The sequence below is a fragment of the Aythya fuligula genome, chromosome 1, assembly GCF_009819795.1.
Source record: "Aythya fuligula isolate bAytFul2 chromosome 1, bAytFul2.pri, whole genome shotgun sequence".
NCBI classification, from domain to species: Eukaryota; Metazoa; Chordata; class Aves; order Anseriformes; family Anatidae; genus Aythya; species Aythya fuligula.
In genome coordinates, this window is record NC_045559.1 from 123916645 (window position 1) to 123937709 (window position 21065).

Sequence of the window (21065 nt, forward strand, 5' to 3'; positions counted from 1 at the left end):
AGAAAATAACAGCAAGACAAAACTTGAGCAGCTGAAAGCATCCCAGTTAAAAAAGACTTATAGATACTCATTTATTATTCTACACAGGACTCCTTGGGCCTCAGAATTTTCACGTATACTGTTATAGCAAATTCCAACATAACACAAACCTTTCTAATGCCTTTCACAGACAAATTACAGTACTACCATGTTTATTAAAAAAAAAAATTGCCTTTTAGACTGCTTAAATATACAGAATTAGCTTCTGCAGTTCTGAATCCTGAAAAAGCATGAAATATTTAAGTTTTGAAAAGAAAACCAAACATTAAATAATGATGAACGTGAGTCAGCACAGTGTATTCTGGCAGCCAGAAGGGCCAACCATACCCCAGATGCATCAGGCACTGCATGGCTAGCTCAAGGGTAGTGAACATTTCTGCTCTGTGCTGCTGCAGCCTCACCCTGAGCTCTGTGTGCAGTTTGGGCCACCACAGTATAAAAAGGGACATAAAGCTATTAGAGAGCATCCAAAGGAGGTCCACAAAGATGGTGAAGGGTCTGGAGGGCACGATGTATGAGGAGCAGCTGAGGTCCCTTGGTGTGTTCAGCCCCGAGCAGAGCAGGCTGAGGGGAGGCCTCATGGCGGCCTGCAGCTCCCTCAGGAGGGGAGCGGAGGGGCAGGTGCTGAGCTCTGCTCTCTGGGGACAGCGACAGGACCCGAGGGGACGGCATGGAGCTGGGACAGGGCAGGGTCAGGATGGGGGTTAGGGAAAGGGTCTGCACCCAGAGGTGGTCGGGCACTGGGACAGGCTGCCCAGGGAGCTGGTCATGGCACTGAGCCTGCTGGAGCTTAAGGAGTGTTTGGACAACACTCTCAGACACAGGGTTTATTTTTTGGGTGGCGCAGTGTGGAACCAGGAGTTGGGTTCTGTGATCCTTGTGGGTCCATTGCTACTCAGGATATTCTGCGGCTCTATGATCTTAAGAGCATTAGATACAGTAGTTATGGCATTAGAGCAACATTACTCAACTACGCACACTACAAGCTATATCAGATAGCAAAATGCTATACGTTTTTATCAGTGCCTTACAGCATAAAGGGTAATAGCATCAGCCTAGCTCTCATCCTATAAATAAAAATCATCTAATACCAAATACTTGATGTTAGTTGGAAATAAGACTGTAAAAATACTAGCTTTTATCAGTATGACTTCAGTAGAAACGTGAGCTTTTAAGAAACACGTGCAGACACAATGGAGGGCAAGGAATAAAAACAAAGCAGCAAATGAGAAAGGCAACAGCTGGCTGGTATTTCACATCACAAGCTCCTCAGACCTTCAACATTTCAGCAGCACATGGCAAGACCAACAAGGTGGTCATCCCTTCCTAGGACTACGCTACAAGGAGCTCACCACATGGCTGCAAGTAAAGTGCCCTGCTCGTAACCACATTCCAGTCTCGAAAAGCTGCAGCTGAGATTATTATCCAGCACAACGTGTTGAAAATAAGAAAAACCCTCTTCATAAGTCAAATAAAAGTGAACCAAAATATATTACTACTATGCCGTGGACCGACTTGGAACAACGGTAATTCTCTGGAGCTACCCTACAGAAACCAGAAGGCTGACATGACTGACGGTATTCTTCTGCTAAATCAATCACTGGAGATAACCATAAACCTTTCACCACAAGTATTTGAAAGGGTGAGATTCTTGCCCAGATAGTTCAGATGGAAGATCAGGCCTGATCTGACATACTTTTGTACCTTGTCACTTTACACGAGATAGGGAACTTCTCACCAAAACCCACTTCTGAAGTGTCCAGGTAAATTAAAGAACAAACAACAAAACAACAATAAGTTTTACTTGTAATGAGCAGCCAATATTCTGCTTTCACCTACAAAGACAGTAAATGTCTTTTGTGATCATAACCAGTGCAGCCACCTGCAAAATCTATGAGTGAAGACATAATACAAGAGCTATAAATTATGTTCAAGCAAACCAGAAATCGTTAAAAGCACTGCTAGGCACATAATCACTAGGATTTGCAATTTGGAAGACTCGAGTACAATGAAACTGGCACAATCAATGCGATACTTTTTAAGACAGTCCCATTATAATCAGCTGAACAGCAGAGATTTCTTCGCATAGGTAACATGCATTGATGGATTAGTTCCCAATCAAACTGTGTAACACAAGCTTGGGGGAACAGGCAGGCAGGGTTAGGGTTTCCCTTTTTTTTTGCTCATCTATGTATCCCCGCTCAGTGGATCATTACATTCTGTTGGTATCAGCAGTTCTGCTGACTGGTCTTCCAGCAAACATTTGCTCCTGCTTTCCTTATTTGCATTTTCACCTCTTCAGCTACAAATACACACATCCTGACAAAATGAGAAGAAATGCAACATCACTCTGCTGCTTCCTTGAGGCACTGTAATGATTTCAGAGTTCACACCTTCAATGACACTTGACACTGCACCACCCACAACAGAGGAGACAGCCACTTGTTTGTTCACAACTCATCTGATGTTCTAAGTCTTTAGGAAGAGTGGCCAGACAACAGGAGAGGCGGCTTTGACTAGCTCACCCTACACCTTCCGGGCTGCAAAAGACGATGGAACAAATCTCTGGAACAGACGATGACTGTTCTGCTTCTTTATGAGACCGTCTGAGAGCAAGTTTGGTTGTTTTATAGGCAAGAAAAAGCACAAGGAATGAAACGCAGCCCTGAGAATGAGGAAAAAGTGAACAACAACACACAGCCTGGGGCAGCCTGTGAAAGGGCGTGGAGGCCCTCCAAGGACACAGTCCCTGAGTTTGTGCAAGGAAGGCAACAAAAGCTGCTGGACTGGAAAGCAGGACTGGCAGAAAAGACCAACGTCCTGTTCTCCCATAAGCAAGGGCACATTTCTATTTCATCCGTCTTACCCCAGCAGTTCTGAACTGTCTCTTTGCAGAGAGTTGCCTTGCTATGTTCAAGTGCAGAGCATTTTGGGGTCCCTTTGCATGGCCACTTCAGGCAAGGGAAAGGAAGTGCTATTTCCAGACTGACTTGAAGCCTTGTTTCACCATAGCCTCAGTACATTGTTTTGTGATACGTGGTCAGAATAACGGCTGCTTCGCTGCGTGTGCTTTATCTGCGAGCCTCCACAGCATTGCTTCAGCTTCTAGCATAAGGTCGCTTATCTGCTTGCCAAACAGCATGTGCATGGCAGAGAGAATGACTATTTGCTTAGATCAGCAATAATTGGATACCCTTCAGCTTTTGAAACAGAAAACATACTGTGTCCTAATGGCTGCTCCTTGGCTGCTGTTCCTTACAGCAGTTCCTGTAATACCACATTTTCCTGTAATGGTAGATGTGTCAAAAAAAGGGAAAACCTATTAAGTGCAAAAAAAATAAATCTAAGGCTATAGTGTTTCCTTTATATAATTTATCATATGCAAGTTCTAAAGATTTTTCCTAGAAACAGCGTTCAACCAAGTTGTAAATCCATTTCTACAGGCTTAAACTACAATCAGATATATATACTTATATATATACACACATATACATTCATAGGCTGGCTTTACTTTTGCTTTGTTAAATCCTTTCTCAAAAACTACAGCATTCTTTCTTGATTTTGTTATCACTCCAGCTAGGTCTGCACGTTGGCAGAAACAAACTTTCAGCTTAAACACAACATGCTGTATCCAGTTTCAATCCATTGGTTTCTGTTCAACACAATTTGAAGCCATGCTCAAGGTTAAGGACAACATGGAACTTGGGAACAACTTCACCTTGATTTATACCGCAGCCCCCAACAAGTTACTCAATAATACATGTAGATAGATATCACTAGGTCATGACTGCTTACCTCTGTGTGAATTCACACGTAAGAAAGAATGCAGTAATCCTATGCCCTAGTGCACTAGGGACTGGGCATCTAGGACTGCAATTAGGTTGATTTCCAAAACAAGGGGTGCTGTGTCACAGAGCTGTTTAATTACAGTGCACTAAGGAGCAATGGTAGCAGCAGACTCCAAGGCAGAATATAATGATATGGAAGCACAGTGCTAGCGTGGCATTATAACATGCTATGAATACAGCTTTTGGTATCAATTACTAATAGAAGGCCCACTGCTTTAATTTTGTAAAGCAATACGGTGCAAATATAGCTTTTCGCTATCTCGTTAAATTATACAAAATTACCATTCATTTCTAACTCTGAGGAGTCATGGATTTTTGCCCATAGACCACCACATCACTGAACTGGAGGAAATAAAAATGCACTGCAGAGGAGTAAGAACTGAGACGCTCTGTAAGTAAGTCCTAATGATTAAGGTTCTTTTTCGTCTTGCTCCTTCCATTTTTTTTACTCACATGTGTCTGAGTAAAATGAGTATATTTAAATTAAAAACAGCTTACCTACACCAAAGACTTGTTCAAAGTTTCAGAGAACGTCCAGTCTAAATGTTGGATTGACTTCCATTAAAAAATTACACCTTAATTATGGATTTATGTGCAACTTTTATGTTTACACAGTTTAATTAATTTGAAGAAAGGCCAGGTTAACATTTCATTCTTACAAATGTTTCAGTATCAGTACATGCTAACTTTCTTTAAATGAAGTTCCAGTAGTCGTGGCTCTATGTGATTCTGCTTGGTGGTCAAATAACTGAATTCTAGATTTCAAGCACTAGCAGCAAACAAGCACAACAAAAAGTTGTTTGTTCAACTTGTAGTTTTAATGCCTAAAAGTAAAACGTTGGAGAGGATTCAAAAAAAAAAAAAAAAAAGCAGAATTTTAAAGAAAACATGTTAGAGTGGTGTTTCAAAGAAATGAAAGTTCTCTGCAAGTCAGGCATTATGGAAGATATTAATTTCAAGACTAAAAGCTAAGGAGCTATTTCCTTAAATCGAGAGCGCATAGGTTTCCAATATTAGCACCTAATTTGTGGTTTAGCCCCCACACTATGATATACCCGTGAATTAAAGCAAGAGCTTGAATTTCCCAATGTCACATACAGGATATTAGAAACACTGGAAAAGAGAGAAAACCCAACATGCCACAGCACCTGGAAGTCTTGGAACCTCTACAGCTAAACAGAGTCTGAATCCAGTTTATTTAATAAACTTTTTCTAGCTACACTTATACTGGCAATGTTTCATTAAAGCATTTGACCTATCACCCTCTGCTATCTAGTTACTTGTCAGAAGCGCAGACAAAGTCACCAGATCCTTTCTTTGCATATTTTAGCCAGTCCTGAACATATTAACGGAAAAAATAAACATGAAGGATAAAAACTTCTGTGAGTGTAGAAATCCATCAGCAATAACTGTTTTTCCTCTCAAACTGTTGAGCGGTTAAAGATTATAATGCCATTTCTAAGGTACCTAAGCTGTCAGATAACTAAGATTCCACATTAGGAAAATAAAAATCTTTCAGAACGGTGCATCGGAATTGCAATTATTTCACTTTTTACATGTTCTGAATTGATTTTTGTGAAGACAAGAACTCTGCCAAGTTTCCACTGAAGAATTAAGCAATATTCTGCTTTGTTAATGCTTTTGTGAAGAATACAGGACAGATATATTTGAAATATTGCAAATTCGAATCATTCATTAGTAAGTATGCAAGTAATTTCTGGAATCCATTATACTTCATCTAAACTCCTTCTGACTTGAAGGAATTAACTTGAACTTGATAATCGATGCTTAACACAAGCAAAACAGGAAAAAAAAAAAAAAGCACATTAAAGGGTACAGCATCAGTTTTATTTCATACATATACATTTACACAGCCAGACATGCAAAGCAAACTAGATCTCTCTACCTTCTTGATAATGCACACCACACATAAAACTGAAATTATTTACAAGTGTGCTTTTGAAAAAATAAAGATACAAGTATTAGAAGCCTCTACTCAAAGTAAAACACTTATGCACAGAGGCACAATGAAAGGACAAGATGACATCACTTGATATATGGGATTCCCAGTTTTATGCATGTGCTCAATGTTCATTTTCCACTGTTTGTGCATACAGCGGTACTTCATTTCAATTGAATAATACTTCAGCCTTGGTGCTCTAAGGAGGGAAAAATGCGGAGATCAAGTTCTTAAACCAGGCTCTGAAAGAGGTTTCCCTCAATAAGAAGTATTTCATGAACTTATATATTAACATAAAATATAACCTACAGAATACCTCTTGGTATAGATCTATGCTGCTGTAGGAAACATCGCAGCCCAGCTCAGCTCTTCATGGTAGAAAAACACTTACTAGGGATTATTTTCCAAGGGGTAGATTTTAGTTCAAATTCAGCCTAGATTATCTCTAGATTATTGCTATTCTTAATGAAAGTTACACTTTCAAGATGATTAAGAAACTCCCAGATCATGCCTATGGTGCTTACAACTTAGCTGAGAATTTGACCGAAGAGGGTGAAGGAAAAGAACACGTAAAAATAACCCACCCTGTCCAACACTGGTAAGACTGAACTGGAGGATTACATACAAAAAGAAGGTAGAAACAGGTAGAAAAGCAAGCAGAAAGTAAGAACTTTGAAGCATACCAGCATCAATAAAGATGAAGCAGAGACTGCATAGATTAAGCTACATGTTAGAAATTACTCTGACAGAAAGACAGCAATAAAAGGTTCAGTTGTGGAAGAAGTCATCTTAAAAAAAAAAAAAAAAAAAAAAAAAAAAGGCTGTTTAATAAGGGCTGCATCGTCCTGAATGTTCTGAACCACTCACCTGTCTGGACTAGTCAGCTACACTATACTAAAGTCATATAGAAAAGCTCCCTCCCCTCTGACACCTTCAAATCTGCAATGAACTGATTGTGCCGCCAGCCCTGAGGCTCTTGTACTAGTTGGTATAACTGAGAACAGATACAGCCTTCAGCATAGGGTAAAAGAGAATCTGTATCATCCAAACAGGGACGTAAGCAGCGTCCAGATCTCCTGGACTTGCCATGAAACTACAGTCAGTGAACAACATTCAACAAACATCCTTCCATGGTAGAAACAAGCCAGGCACGCTTTGTAACGATGCAGAGGGAACGGTACGTCCACACTGCTGCGTTTGGAGCAGTCAGCAACCACTACAGACAAAAAGAGAGATGGTAAAAATGATGGTACATTTGATTTTGCAATGAAGTATGACACATCTGAAGAACTGATTTGATTAGAACTGATCTGATTACCCTTGCAACTTCCGATTCAGTTGAGAACACAGGTAAACGTACCTAAATAAAACAGTAAGACACTAACATTTCACAAGAAGGTCACCCAAAAGGTGGCATCTGACATTAAAATCCTTCTTCTTGTATGTGAAAAAGCGTTCCACCAAAACATTTCCACCAAAAACAAACCACACCATTAATGAGACGGGTATCACAGGGGACAAAAAAAAGATAAGAAAACACAAAGGAAACATGCTCTATCAGCATCAGAGTTACACAGGCCATAACAGCAGGCTTGAATGCATTAAAGTCTTCCAAATGCAATACCATCCGATGGATAAAGATTAAAAGTGGAACATTTGAGGGGGGTATATGTCAACATTATCACCAGGAAAACTTCAACCTGAGGGAAATTCAGGAAGCACAGCTGTGTTTCTAGAGAGGTTTCTCTACCAATCTTTCTATTTAACCCTCACTGGGATTTAACTCTACTTTGAACATTTACTCTTCTCTTTCCTGTTCTTACCTCATCTTTTTTTCACCCCTAGTGTTAAAAAATGGGAGCAAATATAGCATTCACAACAAGGTCCACTCAGGCTCTAGGGATCATACACCTGTAGTGGGTAGGGAAAAAATATATGCACGTTTTCCAGTTGGAAGGAGTGAACTTTCATGACAGTGCTCTCTCTGAAGCAGGGTCTTTTCAGTTCCTTCCATTGTACAGATGGAGTTGGACAACTGTTGCAAAGCTGGATCTAGTGAAAAAAACAAACATTTGTTCCAGATCCTGCAACAGGAAGCACAAACAACACAGAGACCATTCACACACATGCAGCAGGTGCAAATTCAATTCTGACAAATTCTACAAACTGCCAACAAAATACCGTGCTAACCAAAGTTCAGATCACAAAAGGATTAGTCACATATAGAAAGTTGCAGAAGAGGGCACATACACACCTCGATTTCACCGCAGAAGAATGCAGAAACTCAGCAAGAGACCATGAAGTCGTGTCCCTCCAGAACATTACCAAATGCTCAGTTCAGCTGCCAGATTCCCCCATTCATGAAACACCCATGTGACAGCAGGCTACAGGAGCACGGATGAAGATCAAAGTGACCTGCTTCATAAACCTAACGCAGCTGCCACTTCCCTACCAGGTACTGGCCTGCCCTGCCCAGATCATAAAAGTAGCAGCAGTTTCTAAGTATTGGAAACTACTATATATCACCTGACAGAGGAGACAGGAGCAGGATGAATGAAATGCTTTTTCATCTTTTCTCTGCACCTAGAGGTCTAGTTCTCTCCGCTAGCTGTGTACCTGACATGGAGCTGAAACATCAGACACCACACCACAGCAAGACTCTAAAGCAGGAAAGTCCCACCCGCTGTATGTCAGGGAGGGCAGGCTCCATTCAAAAGCCATAAAACAAGATCAGAAGCCTTTTGTCTCCTATATCTATGAAACTACTTTTGGTTCTTTTCTAGGGCAAAACTAAAGGAAAGCAGGAAGGAAAGCGATCAACCACATCTATCTTCTTCTGTTAGACTTCCAGAGTATTTTTAGCTCCTGCATAGACAAACAAAAGTGAAACAGCGAGACAGAGAAATCTTCAAAAGATCCAATAAGATCGTGGCATCAGAGCAGACTGTGCAAAGGCTAAAATTAAGATCTTGCTGCTGAAACTAGTAAAATAGAGCTAAACAAGGACCTATGATTTCCACTGATTATACCCCATTTCAGAAGCATGGCCTATATATTAAAGGTAAACAAACTATGCTTGTATAGCACCAACAGATGTGGCTAAATAAAAAAAAACACACCACCCAGTACTCCAAAATCATTCCTATTCCCAGACAGGAATAGAGACTTTCAGCACACTCTCTAGGGATTTATCTCAGCAACCACTAAAAACAACAATCCCACAAAAAGCATACAGGGTTTGTTTGCTTGGTTTAAGAGAGGGCTTTGCAAGATGTAATAAGGATGATGAAGCAAGAGGAAAAAGCGCACACACCATAATCGGAAATGCTGACTCTTGCTGACACTCACTCCCTACCACAGCCTGCCCCTAAGAAAGCTGTTTGAATTGGATTCCCTGTTTCCTAAAATAGTTACGTTCGCAGATGAGAGGTTAGTTGTTAACGCCGTATGACCACTGAATTGTGCCCCGTGGCATCTCAGTGCTAAGCACTCTCAGCGCACCCAAACTAAGAAGCCCACGTGCCAGTTAGCTTCTGAGTTAAGCTTTCCAGCAGTCATGCATCACATCATGTGGACAATTTACCAGAGCTGGCATTCAGAAATAGCTGGGTCTAATAACACATTTCTGATTTAGGCAATCTGACTAACAACAGATTCAAGCACTCTGACTGCCAGGCCAGCTGTAGCACTTTCCAAAGGAAGATTTCAGGGAGCCGCTCGCTAATGAGAACACATTAGTCTTTATTTCTCTATCTAGATGATCATCCCAAATCCTTTCCATGAGTCAGAGGCCTGGATTTCCACTTAAGAAGTTTAAAATTAAATATCATAACTACTGTTCAATTTGTACACAGAAAAAAAAATATGTCTCCACTTACTTAAAAAAATCTCTGAAGCATCAGCTTGTTTACCCGTATGCGTACTGACTACTATGGTCATACAGATGAGTACCACAGGTGCTAAGAGAAAGTCAGTTCAGATTTTCACTAACACAAGTTAAGGACAAAATATTTAACCTCACGTGGTTGCCATCAGTGTGCCTGAACAGCTCAACACGGAAGGAGCCACTGGATCCATTATTACATTAGCTGCATGCTAGCACCCTGCCAGCGCCAGTAAGCAGGCTGCAAGTGAATGGTCCTTCACGTGGCATTGGTTTTGTTGGAAAGAAGCTTCATTCACTGCTGAACAGGAACAGCTGACAGAATGAAGGGTCAGGTGAACAACACATCACCGATCTGTCAAAGCCTTAGCCAAACTGCAGTCACTCAGAACCACAGCCTTCACTTTGCAGGAGAGATTTTAGGCAAGATGTTTGTCTCTCAAGAGGAACAGATCATCAGAAAACCACTCATAACAGCTGTAAGCCAGCACCAGTTATTACGTAAAACACCACAAATGAACAGAGATACATACATATTTTAAAATAAACTTCCCTGACCTAAAAATACGTAGCTGCTCACCACTCAGTTCTAATGAAATAAGTATTTTAAAGCACTTGCCAAGATAGAAAAGAGTAGTCAAGCAATCCATAAAGGTTAAAGCAAAGGTGCTCAAACAATTACCCACAAGCTGTTTGTTGTTGTTGTTTGTTTGTTTGTTTTGTGTTTGGTTTTTGTTTTTTTTTAGAAGAATTCACATACGCCCAAGGCTGTCTGTCCTCAGGGCAATTTGGGGGTATGCTGGCAGTCAGGTGAACCAATTAATAGACAAGCTCTCTTGCCTATGTCACAGGGACTACCCACAATATACGAGGGGCAAAGAACCAAAACAGTCTTAGAAACCATGGTCCCTGCCTGGTTCCTGAGCCTGGAGCTACTCACACAACCTGAAGACTCCCTAACCAGCAGCCTCTTACAGAAAGTGGCTTTTCAGAGAGCATCAGCTCCTCTTTCAGTAACAGCCCTAGGCCACGAACAGGGAGTAGCCCCGGAGAAAGGCAGAGGTGCAGCGCAACTGGCGTCTACACTGGGAAGAGGCTCCCCAGCTTTTAAATAGGAGACACTGGACAGGACAAACACTGCATTTCGTTCTGGCGAGACCCACAATTTTCAGATTCACTGAGGTTGGAAAAGACCTGTAAGACCTCCTAGTCCAACCTTTCACCTAGCACTGCCAAATCCACCATTAAGCCGCATCACCCAGCTCTACATCTACATGTTGTTTGAATACCTCCAGGGATGGTGACTCAACCACTTCCCTGGGCAGCCTGTTCCAGTGACGCACACACAACCTTGTCAGTGAAGAAATGTCTCCTAACACCCAACCTAAACCTGCCCTGGAGCAGCTGAGGCCATTTCCCCTCATCTCATCACTTGGTGCTTGGGAGAAGAGCCCACTCCCCATCTTGCTATTGCCTCCTTTAAAGTAATTGTTTTTTTTTGTTAAAAAAAAAAAAAAAAAAAAAACAACTTTTAATGTAGAGGAGGCTTAAAACACCAAGCCAAAGATACTTTATTCTGGATTTTTTTTTTTTACTCTTCCATCAGATTTGATTATAATAAACTGACTGTGAAAAGGACTGATTTTGTACCTTTGAGCTTATAATCACTTTTACCTCCCACAAACATGTATTTCACGCTGTGGGCCATAGCTGGGTATTCCACAGCTTTAACAGCCTCCCTAAGCCCTCAATTCTGAGAACTTACTCCGAAACCTTTAGGGGAAATGTCCATAATTCCCATAAACTGTTTCAGAAAAATACAAATCTCTGCATTATTCTCCAGTCCCAGTCAAGATGCCAAAGAGAAAGTTACTCTAAATCACCAGCATAAATAAAATTAAAGTTTATGAGCAAAGACACACAGTTAACACTAATTCCATAAAAATACCACCGATAACACATGGTGTCATTTCCCTTCAGTCTCAGTGAGGTTAACTAAGCTGTTACCCATCTTGTTACAAAATGCTCTCAATGCTCTACAAAATACATTACAAAAAAGATCAGAAGATTCGTCCTTGCCACTATTAGTCACCAAATCTAAAAATATTTATTCAGTCTACACACTTTTTTTTTAAAAGCTTGAGAAAGGAATAGAACAAAGTAGCAGCAGTTAGCAGGTTAAAAAAAAAAAAAAAAAAAAAAAACAAACACCATTATTCCATATTTTTTAACCTTTCCTCTTTCTCTGTTTGCACAGCCTAATTTTGGAAAATAAAATCCACAAAAATTTGCACAAGTGTATGACATCAAAGAATTAAATCAGTGAAGGTATTTACAATCCTGTGTTGTTTTACACTGACTACAAACTAACGTGCTAGAGTTACACATGTACACGGTAAGCGTGGCCTCCACCCAGGGAAAAGAATAACTTAAACAGGTCAAAGCAACACGTTAGAGAATGTCACGTTTACATTCAGAAGTTCAGGGAACAGACGGATCAATGGAATAGCCTCTTACAACACAAAGAGCATTAGAAAATGTTTCAGAGTCATGGTTCAGCGCTCTAATAAAATAATCCTCCCTTTCAGCTTATTATTCCAACAAGAAAAATTAGACCCTTAAGTGACTCCAGGAAGACGCACAAAAACATCAAAAGCTTTAAGAAGGGTAGGTAGTAGTCTACAAAACACTTCTGCAATTTTGGGAAAATGGTAGCTTTTAAAAAAAACATTAGTATATTAAGGATAACTGGCACCAAGAAAAGCTGCTTTATTGAGTTAGATAAAACGATTCTTAAATTCAAAGCCAAATCCTAGCACTGATTACACTGGTTTGGATCACAGAAACACTACTCTCTACCCACAGAAGAGTACTGTAGAACTAATTACTGCTGGTGAGATGCTGCATATACGAGGAATATTATAATAAAGGTTTTGTACTGGTCTGACTGGGACAGTCGGCTTTCTTCACAGCAGCCCACACGGTGCTGTGCTTCAGATCTGTGACCAAAACAAGAGGCGATGACACAGCAGTGGTTTTGCTACTGCCCAGCAGCTTCGAGGTTCTCTTTCCCAGTGAGTGGGCTGGAGTAGGCAAGAAGCCAGGAGGGAACACAGCCAGGACAGGGTGGCTGACCCCAGCTGGCCAAAGGGCTGTCCCACACTACAAAATGTCACCCTCAGCAACAGAAAGCCGGGAGGGGGCTGTCTTCCAAGACAGCTGCTACTCGGGGCACCAGCCTGCTAGCGGGAGGAGGTGAGTGCCTTGCCATCGCTCATTTCTCTTCCTCTTTCCCTCTCTTACTAAACTCTCTCTCAGCTCACAAGTTTTCTCACGTTTGCTCTTCCTATTTCCCCCCCCGCCCATTGGGGAAGAGGGAGGGGAGGCAGGCGGCTGTGTGGGTGCTGAGCTCCTGGCCGTGCTGTACACCTACTGCTCATCTTGAGGTTACTCCACACGTGCTGTTTACCACCGCGCTATCTCCTGCTGCTCATCTGGGCATTACGTCACCACCTCGTCGTTCAGTTTTTCAGCTATTTAAGTCAACATGACTCATCTAGTTTTTGGCTTATCCTAACCTCCTTCTCCCCAAGAGGCAAGCACTGTGTTTGTCCAATCCCACAGCCCTGGGACCATCACCGCTGGTGACTGCCACCAACCCCTCAAGCAACAGCTGTGCTGCACCAGGCCTCCCACAGTTACTAAAGAAACGGGGCAGCTCCTCACAAACACTGCCATTAAACACTGCTGCTGCCATCCACTGAGCCAAGGGGATGCAAGCAGACTTCAGCTATCCACAGTTTGTATCGCCAGTGGGAGGGACTGTGATTTCCTTCTTCCTCCTTAGCTGTCTGGATGCTATTTACCTTCTCCTGAAGATCAAACCAAAGATGAGCTCAGTAGTCTTTATGATATTTACTTCAGCAAAGTACATAATGATATCTCGATGTTCTCCTTAACTACTGCAAAATATCTTTTTCTCTGTTTTTCTCTCCCTTGCCTTTTCACCTTTACTGTTATTTCTACTGCAATCCATGATATATATATGAGAACTGGAAACAAGGACATACATTGCTTAATGAACAGCATTTCACTTCCTAACACTGCTCTACTGTTCTCTTATCTTTTGCCTGCATCAGCATTTTGCTTTCAGAACTTGACACATCTGATATTCCTGACGTCCTAGGAATTAGCTTTAAATATAACTGGATATGACAGTTCGGCTGTCCACAGCAATTTAAAGAATTTGTACTCCAAGTACACTAAAATATTGAATTCAGAATGTATGGAGTTTGATTACTGATAAAAATACGAAGTCATTCATTGCCTAATCAAAATCATTAAAAAATTAAACCAACACTAGCATTTTTTGAGGACTCTGCAGAACCAAACTAGTGAAAAATGTAACTAGCAGCATAAGATTAATGAAAGCAAACCATTTCTGAAAAAAGTCACTATCAAACAGGCATACTTCACTCCCAAAACAGCCTCCAAGTGACTGATACAGTGACAATTCTGTGATTGATCTAATTCTGCACTGTGAGCTAATACTACAGAGTACAACCTCAAAGGGAAAAAGCAAAAACAAAAAACCAACCTCTCTCTCCCATACCACAGGTCGATAGTGACTGCCAAACCAAATTATTTAACTGGGACAACTCTTATGAACCTTCAAAACAATCGATACCAGGCCTTATAAAAAGCTTTGGTATCACAGATAGTGTGGGAACAGCGCTGCATGCCAGAGTGGGGCAGAGCTGTAAATAGTAACAGGTTGTAAATAACAGCAGTTGCATCACACAAAGGCTTCCAGCCACTTGCTGTGCTACAGCCCTCTCAAAGAAGACCCCTTTTTGTACACTGGGGTGCAATCAGCATCTGTGCCCACAAAACCAAAAAGCAATACTCCCAAAATAATTCGAGCACAAATGTACACAGACAATTCAGCGTGCCTAACCAGCTCACGCTGGATCAAAAGGCTAGTCTGTCCATATGAAAACAAAGCCAAAGGAAAGTTATTCTATTCCAGCTGAGGCAAAACTCATAGCAGGATTCTATTTAAAGCTCTGACAGACATATCTGAATACTGAAAACCTTGGAAAAGCCAAAGAAGTTAATGCCATGGTATTTTCGTGAGGCCAGAAAGATCTCATGTAAAGAATATATTTAGTTTTACAAAAACGAGACATGATGTATAAATACCTCAGAGAAAAAATTCTGGGCATCAAAATGATCCTAACCTACCAATGAAAGCTGTAACAAAATTGCTGGTTGGAAGTGAAGCCAGTAAGATTTTTTAAAAAGGCAATAATGTCTGACTAGCATTCATCTTTTTGATCGGATTCTGTGGTTATCATACCAATGGCTAGCAGTCAGGTCAAGACTTTTTCTGGAAGGTACATCTAAATCAAACAAGGTCTTCGAGCATACAGATAGCAGTAGAAAAACACAGCTGCGTGCAATAAGCAGTAGGTAATTACTTTATGGTCCTTTTAGCACTAAACTTTGTGAAAGTCTTAGCCAATCTCTCCACTAAAGTTGCATTATAAAAGCCTTCTGTGTGTAAAAGAGTCTTATAATAGCCGTCTTCTAAAAGAAGATCAATAATTAAGCTCAGAGACATCAGGCTGCTTTCAATCTCTACTTTCCAACCCCACAATCTTCTTGTTCAAATTTTGTCTGCTCGTTACCTTGTCATTTTTTTTTGTTTGTTTTGTTTGTTTCTAATCATGTTTTCAGTCCCAGCGCTGATGCCTTCCCGCTGCCAACAGGACAAGGTGAAGTGTACACACTCCTGCAGGAATCTGACCTAGCACTGCACACCCAAATGACAACACCTGACAGCAGCGCCAGGACCTGGCCTGCTCTTCCTGCCAGCTTTGGAACAGGCCTGCACGTTTCCTCAAGGCAGGTAAGTGCGATGGGGACCACAAGCTAACCAACTTCATACCAAAGATTGCATTTAAATACGAGGAGGATCCGTTGCTCATCTTTTCCTCCAGAACACGTCAGCACCCAGACGGCATGTCCTCGCTGTGATTATCTGCCGCATGCCCCAGTTGTTCACAGCACAGCATGACTGCAAAATTACTGCCTTGGTGATACTCCTCAGTGCCAGGCTTTGCAGCAGCTGCCACAGCCACTTTGTTTTTAACCAATGAAATCAGGACCTCCTAAACCACACTCCACAACAAGAGCTCCTTCAGCCCGTGATTCGCTGTCTTCTTCCTTAAGTATACACTTGGTGTTTCTGTCCAAAGTCACGAGCACTATGCAGTCTGTGATCGCTACCATATGACAAACAGCTGGGGAGAAGTGCCACTCTGTTAGGCTTTACCTACACACATACGGAGCGAACAAAAAACAAGTTTAACCCCAGCTACAAAATCCATCCAAAACATTTGAGACAGAGAGCACAGAAGTCTGCAGCTCCAACCGGACAGGACGGCTGTAGTACTAAACAAGCTCCAAAAGCACGGAATACCTGATAAAAGGTACTTCATCAGCTGAGCAGCAGCGAGACTATTACCTTAGCATAGCTTCCCTGTGTACATTCACAAAACAGCAATAGCAAAACAAAGTGATTCTTTCACGCATAATCAAAGGATTGCATGTAATTCACATCATTTCTCTTTATTTGTGCTCAGTTATTTTGTAAATAACCTTTTCAGTACAAGTGCTCTGCTCGAGAAGCATTCATTAGTAGCCCTGCTGCCAGTTGTTTACTGTCAACAGCGTGACCCAAACTATGCAGCAGCAGCACAGAACTTGCTAGCTTGGGCACAGCCCTGCAATAGTTTGGCCGTGAGGTTCCTGGCTCCAAGCTAGCCCTTAGCAAGCCAGGAGGAGTGGAGTGAGCGCAAGCCTCTCTGGGTGCTTTTTCAGACACTCAGGCCCTGCTAGACACAGGAACTTCACTCTCTCCAGCAGAGACTCCCAGTTGGTTATTTGCTTTTCCCAGATGTGCTCGACTGCCCAGTTACCCACGTATGTAGCTGCCATGGCAGGCTACTGGCCCTTCCAAATTAACCTGCACTCCTGTAAGGCTGGCTCTGCCTGCACAGATGAAGCAAATTTAAATTAGGATATTCTATCAGAGCTGACACAAAATACAGATCTCCAGTACTGGTATCCCCCACCCCCCAAAACAGTCCAACCCCAAAAGCGCACAAAGCCTCCCGCACCTGAATGTCTCTATTTAGAAGCTTGTTGCAGAAAAGCTATTTTAGCAATTACAACTGTGGCATTTAGGAATGCCTGCACTTGGAAGTCTACCAAAATAGCTTCCAGGGTAACTACCAAGTTTAGAAGTACACGTGTGAGTCCAGGTTTTGGGGGGCTGTTGGGGAGATTGGAGGGGGTTAGACCAGAATAATTATAGAAGCCTGTATAAACCTAGAATAACATACTAACATTAAAAAGGTCAAAGCTTTATTTTAGTAAAACGCATTTGCAGAAGGTCATTCTACTGCAAAGGAACGAGATCACACAGGAACTTTGGGAAGTGCAACTAGTAGGAAAGAAATTAACTGAGCAGTTTCGAGAAGAGCGTGCAAACAGAAAACGAACACAGGACAAAAGGAAAAAGCAGCACAGACAATCCGTGCACTGTTTGTGACACAGAGGTCCCAAGCCCATGACACTGTCACCTCTTACAAAGCTGTGGCAGCTACAAGGACAGTCACACACTTGACAGAAAGTAAATCACATAGGGCAGAACATGGTATGGGGACACAAATAGGACTCAGCTAGAAAAAAAAAAAAAAAAAAAACAGAAAGTCACTGCTTGAAGTATTGCTTTCTGTTTTGTTTCACTGTGTTGTTTTTTTCATGTTAATGAGTTAGTTTAAGTAGCTAAACTGTTTTTTGTAGTAGTTGCACTGAGTTAAGCTTTTAAATGCAGTTAAGTTTAAGTTGCAGTGAGTGCAGTTTTTAAATGCACAATGTAATCAGTTTATAGCGGCTGCCTAAGACCAGAATTTCTTCTTCCCATCAAGCAGTCAGGCCAGGTAAACATAGCTCAACTGCACCCTTAGTGTCACACTCCGCGAGCCTGGCCTATTTGCTCTCTTGAGAGCTCGTCCCCTGTGCCATCCATCAGTAAATTCTTTTTCGGGTAGCTCAGGCAGAAGTAATGTAGTCACCTGACACACTGAGTCCTGTCCAAGCTTTCCATGCCTACAGCACCAGAGCTCTTGCCCCAACATCCACCACGTTGGCATTTTGTTGCCAATTTCCCCCCAAGGCCTCTGAAGTCTCCAGTCAAACTTGAAAACACCCAAAACCCTCAACACCGAGGGCTGCACAAGTTAAGTAACTGCGTGGTTTTAAACCTATTTGATTAAGCCACTGTAATCTTCCTACTCGGGTTTCCTCAGTAAACACGCACGCTAAAGAGAAAGTCAGCGGAGATGTAAGCAGCCCACGCGGCTTACTAAGATCAAGCTGACAGTTTCAGCAAGACGCAGCATAAACTACTGATCTTGTAAACTCCTGAACACATCCCATGGTGATCTCAGGAGCCTAAACTGCAGGTATTTCTTTCTTTTCTGCCGAGGTTTTAAATGATAAAGATTGCGCAGTTTTCTGTCAGTCTTCAAGCATGACTGCACTCACCTATTTACCATCAGCACACACCAGAGTTCACAGCCACATCCCGTGACAGCAGCTGGGAGCAGACCCAGAGAACAGCGCTGGCCAGGCTGTAACATATTGGCCTTACTCTGGTCATTTCAGCTAGCTGAAATCAGGCTTAAAATGAAGAAATAGGGCTACTTCCTCCTGGAGAAGACGGAGACATTTTTTAAACCATGAAGTAATACAAATACTATGAGGTTAAAAAAAACAGCATTATTAAAAGGTTGGCACAGCAGAGATATCCAACAGCAAGTAGTACCGCAGGGACAGCTTGGGATGGTGGAAATCTTCACCACAATGCTATGTTTTCCCAGAACACCAGAGACATTAAAGTAAAAACTGAAGTCTTCATACCCCTCTAGTCACAACTCAAGAGCCTCACAAATATCCACGCTTTCCCAGCAAGAGCTCGCAAACTGAACGTTCAATTAGTCAATGGCGAAATGAATTATTGAGTGCCAGGACAAAAATAGCGACACTCTGGTTTTGAGCCGCTGCAGAGAGGCACGGCATAAGCAGCATAAACACTGGGTAGGGAGAGCACAGCAGCGAAGAAATGCGTGGGGAAGGCCAAGACAGACTCGTGCACAGAGCCGAGGAGGGCAGCATGGGTGTTAGTTGCGTTCCCTTTTTGACGCAACCCAGGACGAGGCGTGCTGCTGCTTTTTGTTTTGTTTTCACGATTAAAACCCCTGCGTCACGGAGGCACCGCGGCAGGAACACTCCCGGCGCTGGCTCCTCCACCTCGCAGCCTTCTTCCACTCCTGATCGCCTCCTGCCTCACCACCACGGCCTGCTCTCTGCCTTCCCCTGCTGCTGCTGCTGGGGTTACAGCGCGCAGGCGGCCCGCTGGCGGCAGCCCAGCAACCTCTGACCCAGATCGGCCAAACTTACTGCCACTGCCACCCCCAGCGCCTCGCCCGCTCCCTCACGGCCACCGCAGCCGCCCCCAGCCCGGGTGCCGTGCCCCCGAGGAGCCACCCCTGGGTGTGCACCGGGAACGCCGCCTGAAGGGGGCACAAACGGCTGCCGCCCCTCCTGCGGCCAGGGGGCAGCCCCTGGGCCCCCCCCCGCTCCCCGCTCCCCGCTGCCACTCACCGAAGTCGAGGAACTGCTTGATGGAGAGCGGCGAGGGCGAGAAGCGCGAGTAGTACTCGATCTGCTTGGGGATCGGGCTCTTCAGCAGCGCCCCGCACAGCCGCATGGCGCCTCCCTCCCTCCCTCCACGCCGCCCCTAGCGCGCTGCGGCGCCGCGGCCACCCGCGCTCATGCCCGGGGGCAGCTCACGCCCGGCACGGCCCGGCCCGGCCCAGCCCCAGCGCCCGGCCCAGCCCGGCCCGGCCCGGCCCGGCTCGGCTCGGCACGGCGGGAGGGGCGAGCGCAGCAGGCCCGCCCCCCGCCCCCGCGCAGGCGCGCGCGGCGGCGGTTGGAGCCCCCCCGCCTTCCCCAACGGCCGCGGCGCTGAGGCGGGGAGCCCCTCGCAGCGCTCAGCCCCGCTGTGTGCCCCCCAGTCCAACCCCTGACCTAACACTAACCAGCCCTCCACCAAACCATTTCCCTAAGCTCTACATCTAAACGTCTTTTAAAGACCTCCAGGGATGGGGACTCTACCACTTCCCTGGGCAGCCCGTCCCAATGCCTCACAACCCCTTCCATAAAGAAGTTCTTCCTAACATCCAACCTAAACCTCCCCTGGCGCAACTTTGCAGTCCTGTGCTTTAGACCCATCTATAGCAAATGAATCTAATGGCAAGTTGTCACAAATTCCTTCATCTTTTCTCCAATACAAACCCCAGCACGTTCAAGGTATTACTATAATTTTGTAACCGAATCACAGGAGGAAGAGGTACTCCAGTTCTGAATGTCTCTCTCCATCCTTCCTAACGTGATTGCCCTCACAGAATTTGAGACTGAGAAATCGTGACCTAATGTACAAAATAACTTCTAATAGCTGGAAAACGTTTTAAAATCACTTCAATTGCAGGTTACAGAAATAACCGTCCTGAAGAGACATGTCATGTAATCAAGGCTGACAAAATGAAACATCTCCTGTAATTCTGAAGCTTTTTTGGCAGATGACGAAAAGTGTTTTTAAACTTTTGCTATACACTCTTCAGGGTCTGATTGCAATTTATCTACAACGTATCTTTGAAACGAATTAGAGAATTATGTGGCAGCAAGTATTATCTTTTCCCATTACAGACAGAATTATCTCTCCCCAAATTAACACGAACATTAGCAGCTACAAAGGATGATACATCGTCAAAAATTAAGCCACATGGTTATGTATACCTTTTACATTCTCAAGTAATCCTAACATGATTTCACTTCTGCCTCGAAAATAGCAAGACCACAATTACTTAAGGAGATGTCTTTCTAAACACAAAACATTTTTTTGCAATATAAACTATGTCGCTGCATTGCTTTGTTGGGAATTTCTTAAAACCTACATTCACCAGACCAGATAAAAGTTGGAATTGCATTTGTCTGTTCTGACACAGACTGAAGAACATAATGAGGCACTGGAGAGCAGAGCTTTGCTGTTCTCATCAAATGGACGTTCAACAACTCCTCTCTGCCCTGGAGGGTCCGGTCACATAACCAACAGATTGAGTTCTCTGAAAAATCTTCTTACACACGGTCCAGACTAATACAGCTGACAAACTCACCCAACAACGCTGCCTAACCTCGTACATGT

General features: G+C 43.2%; 1 protein-coding gene across 1 annotated transcript in view; it reads right to left on the minus strand.

The window, feature by feature from the left end:
* The window catches only part of PDK3 (pyruvate dehydrogenase kinase 3), a 53133-nt gene extending 33537 nt beyond the window's left edge, over positions 1–19596 (minus strand). The window contains exon 1 of the mRNA XM_032181995.1: positions 19466–19596. Coding sequence (XP_032037886.1) covers positions 19466–19571 — 106 coding nt within the window. The 5' untranslated portion in view covers positions 19572–19596. The remainder of the gene's footprint in view (positions 1–19465) is intronic.
* Between the last annotated feature and the right edge of the window lie 1469 nt (positions 19597–21065).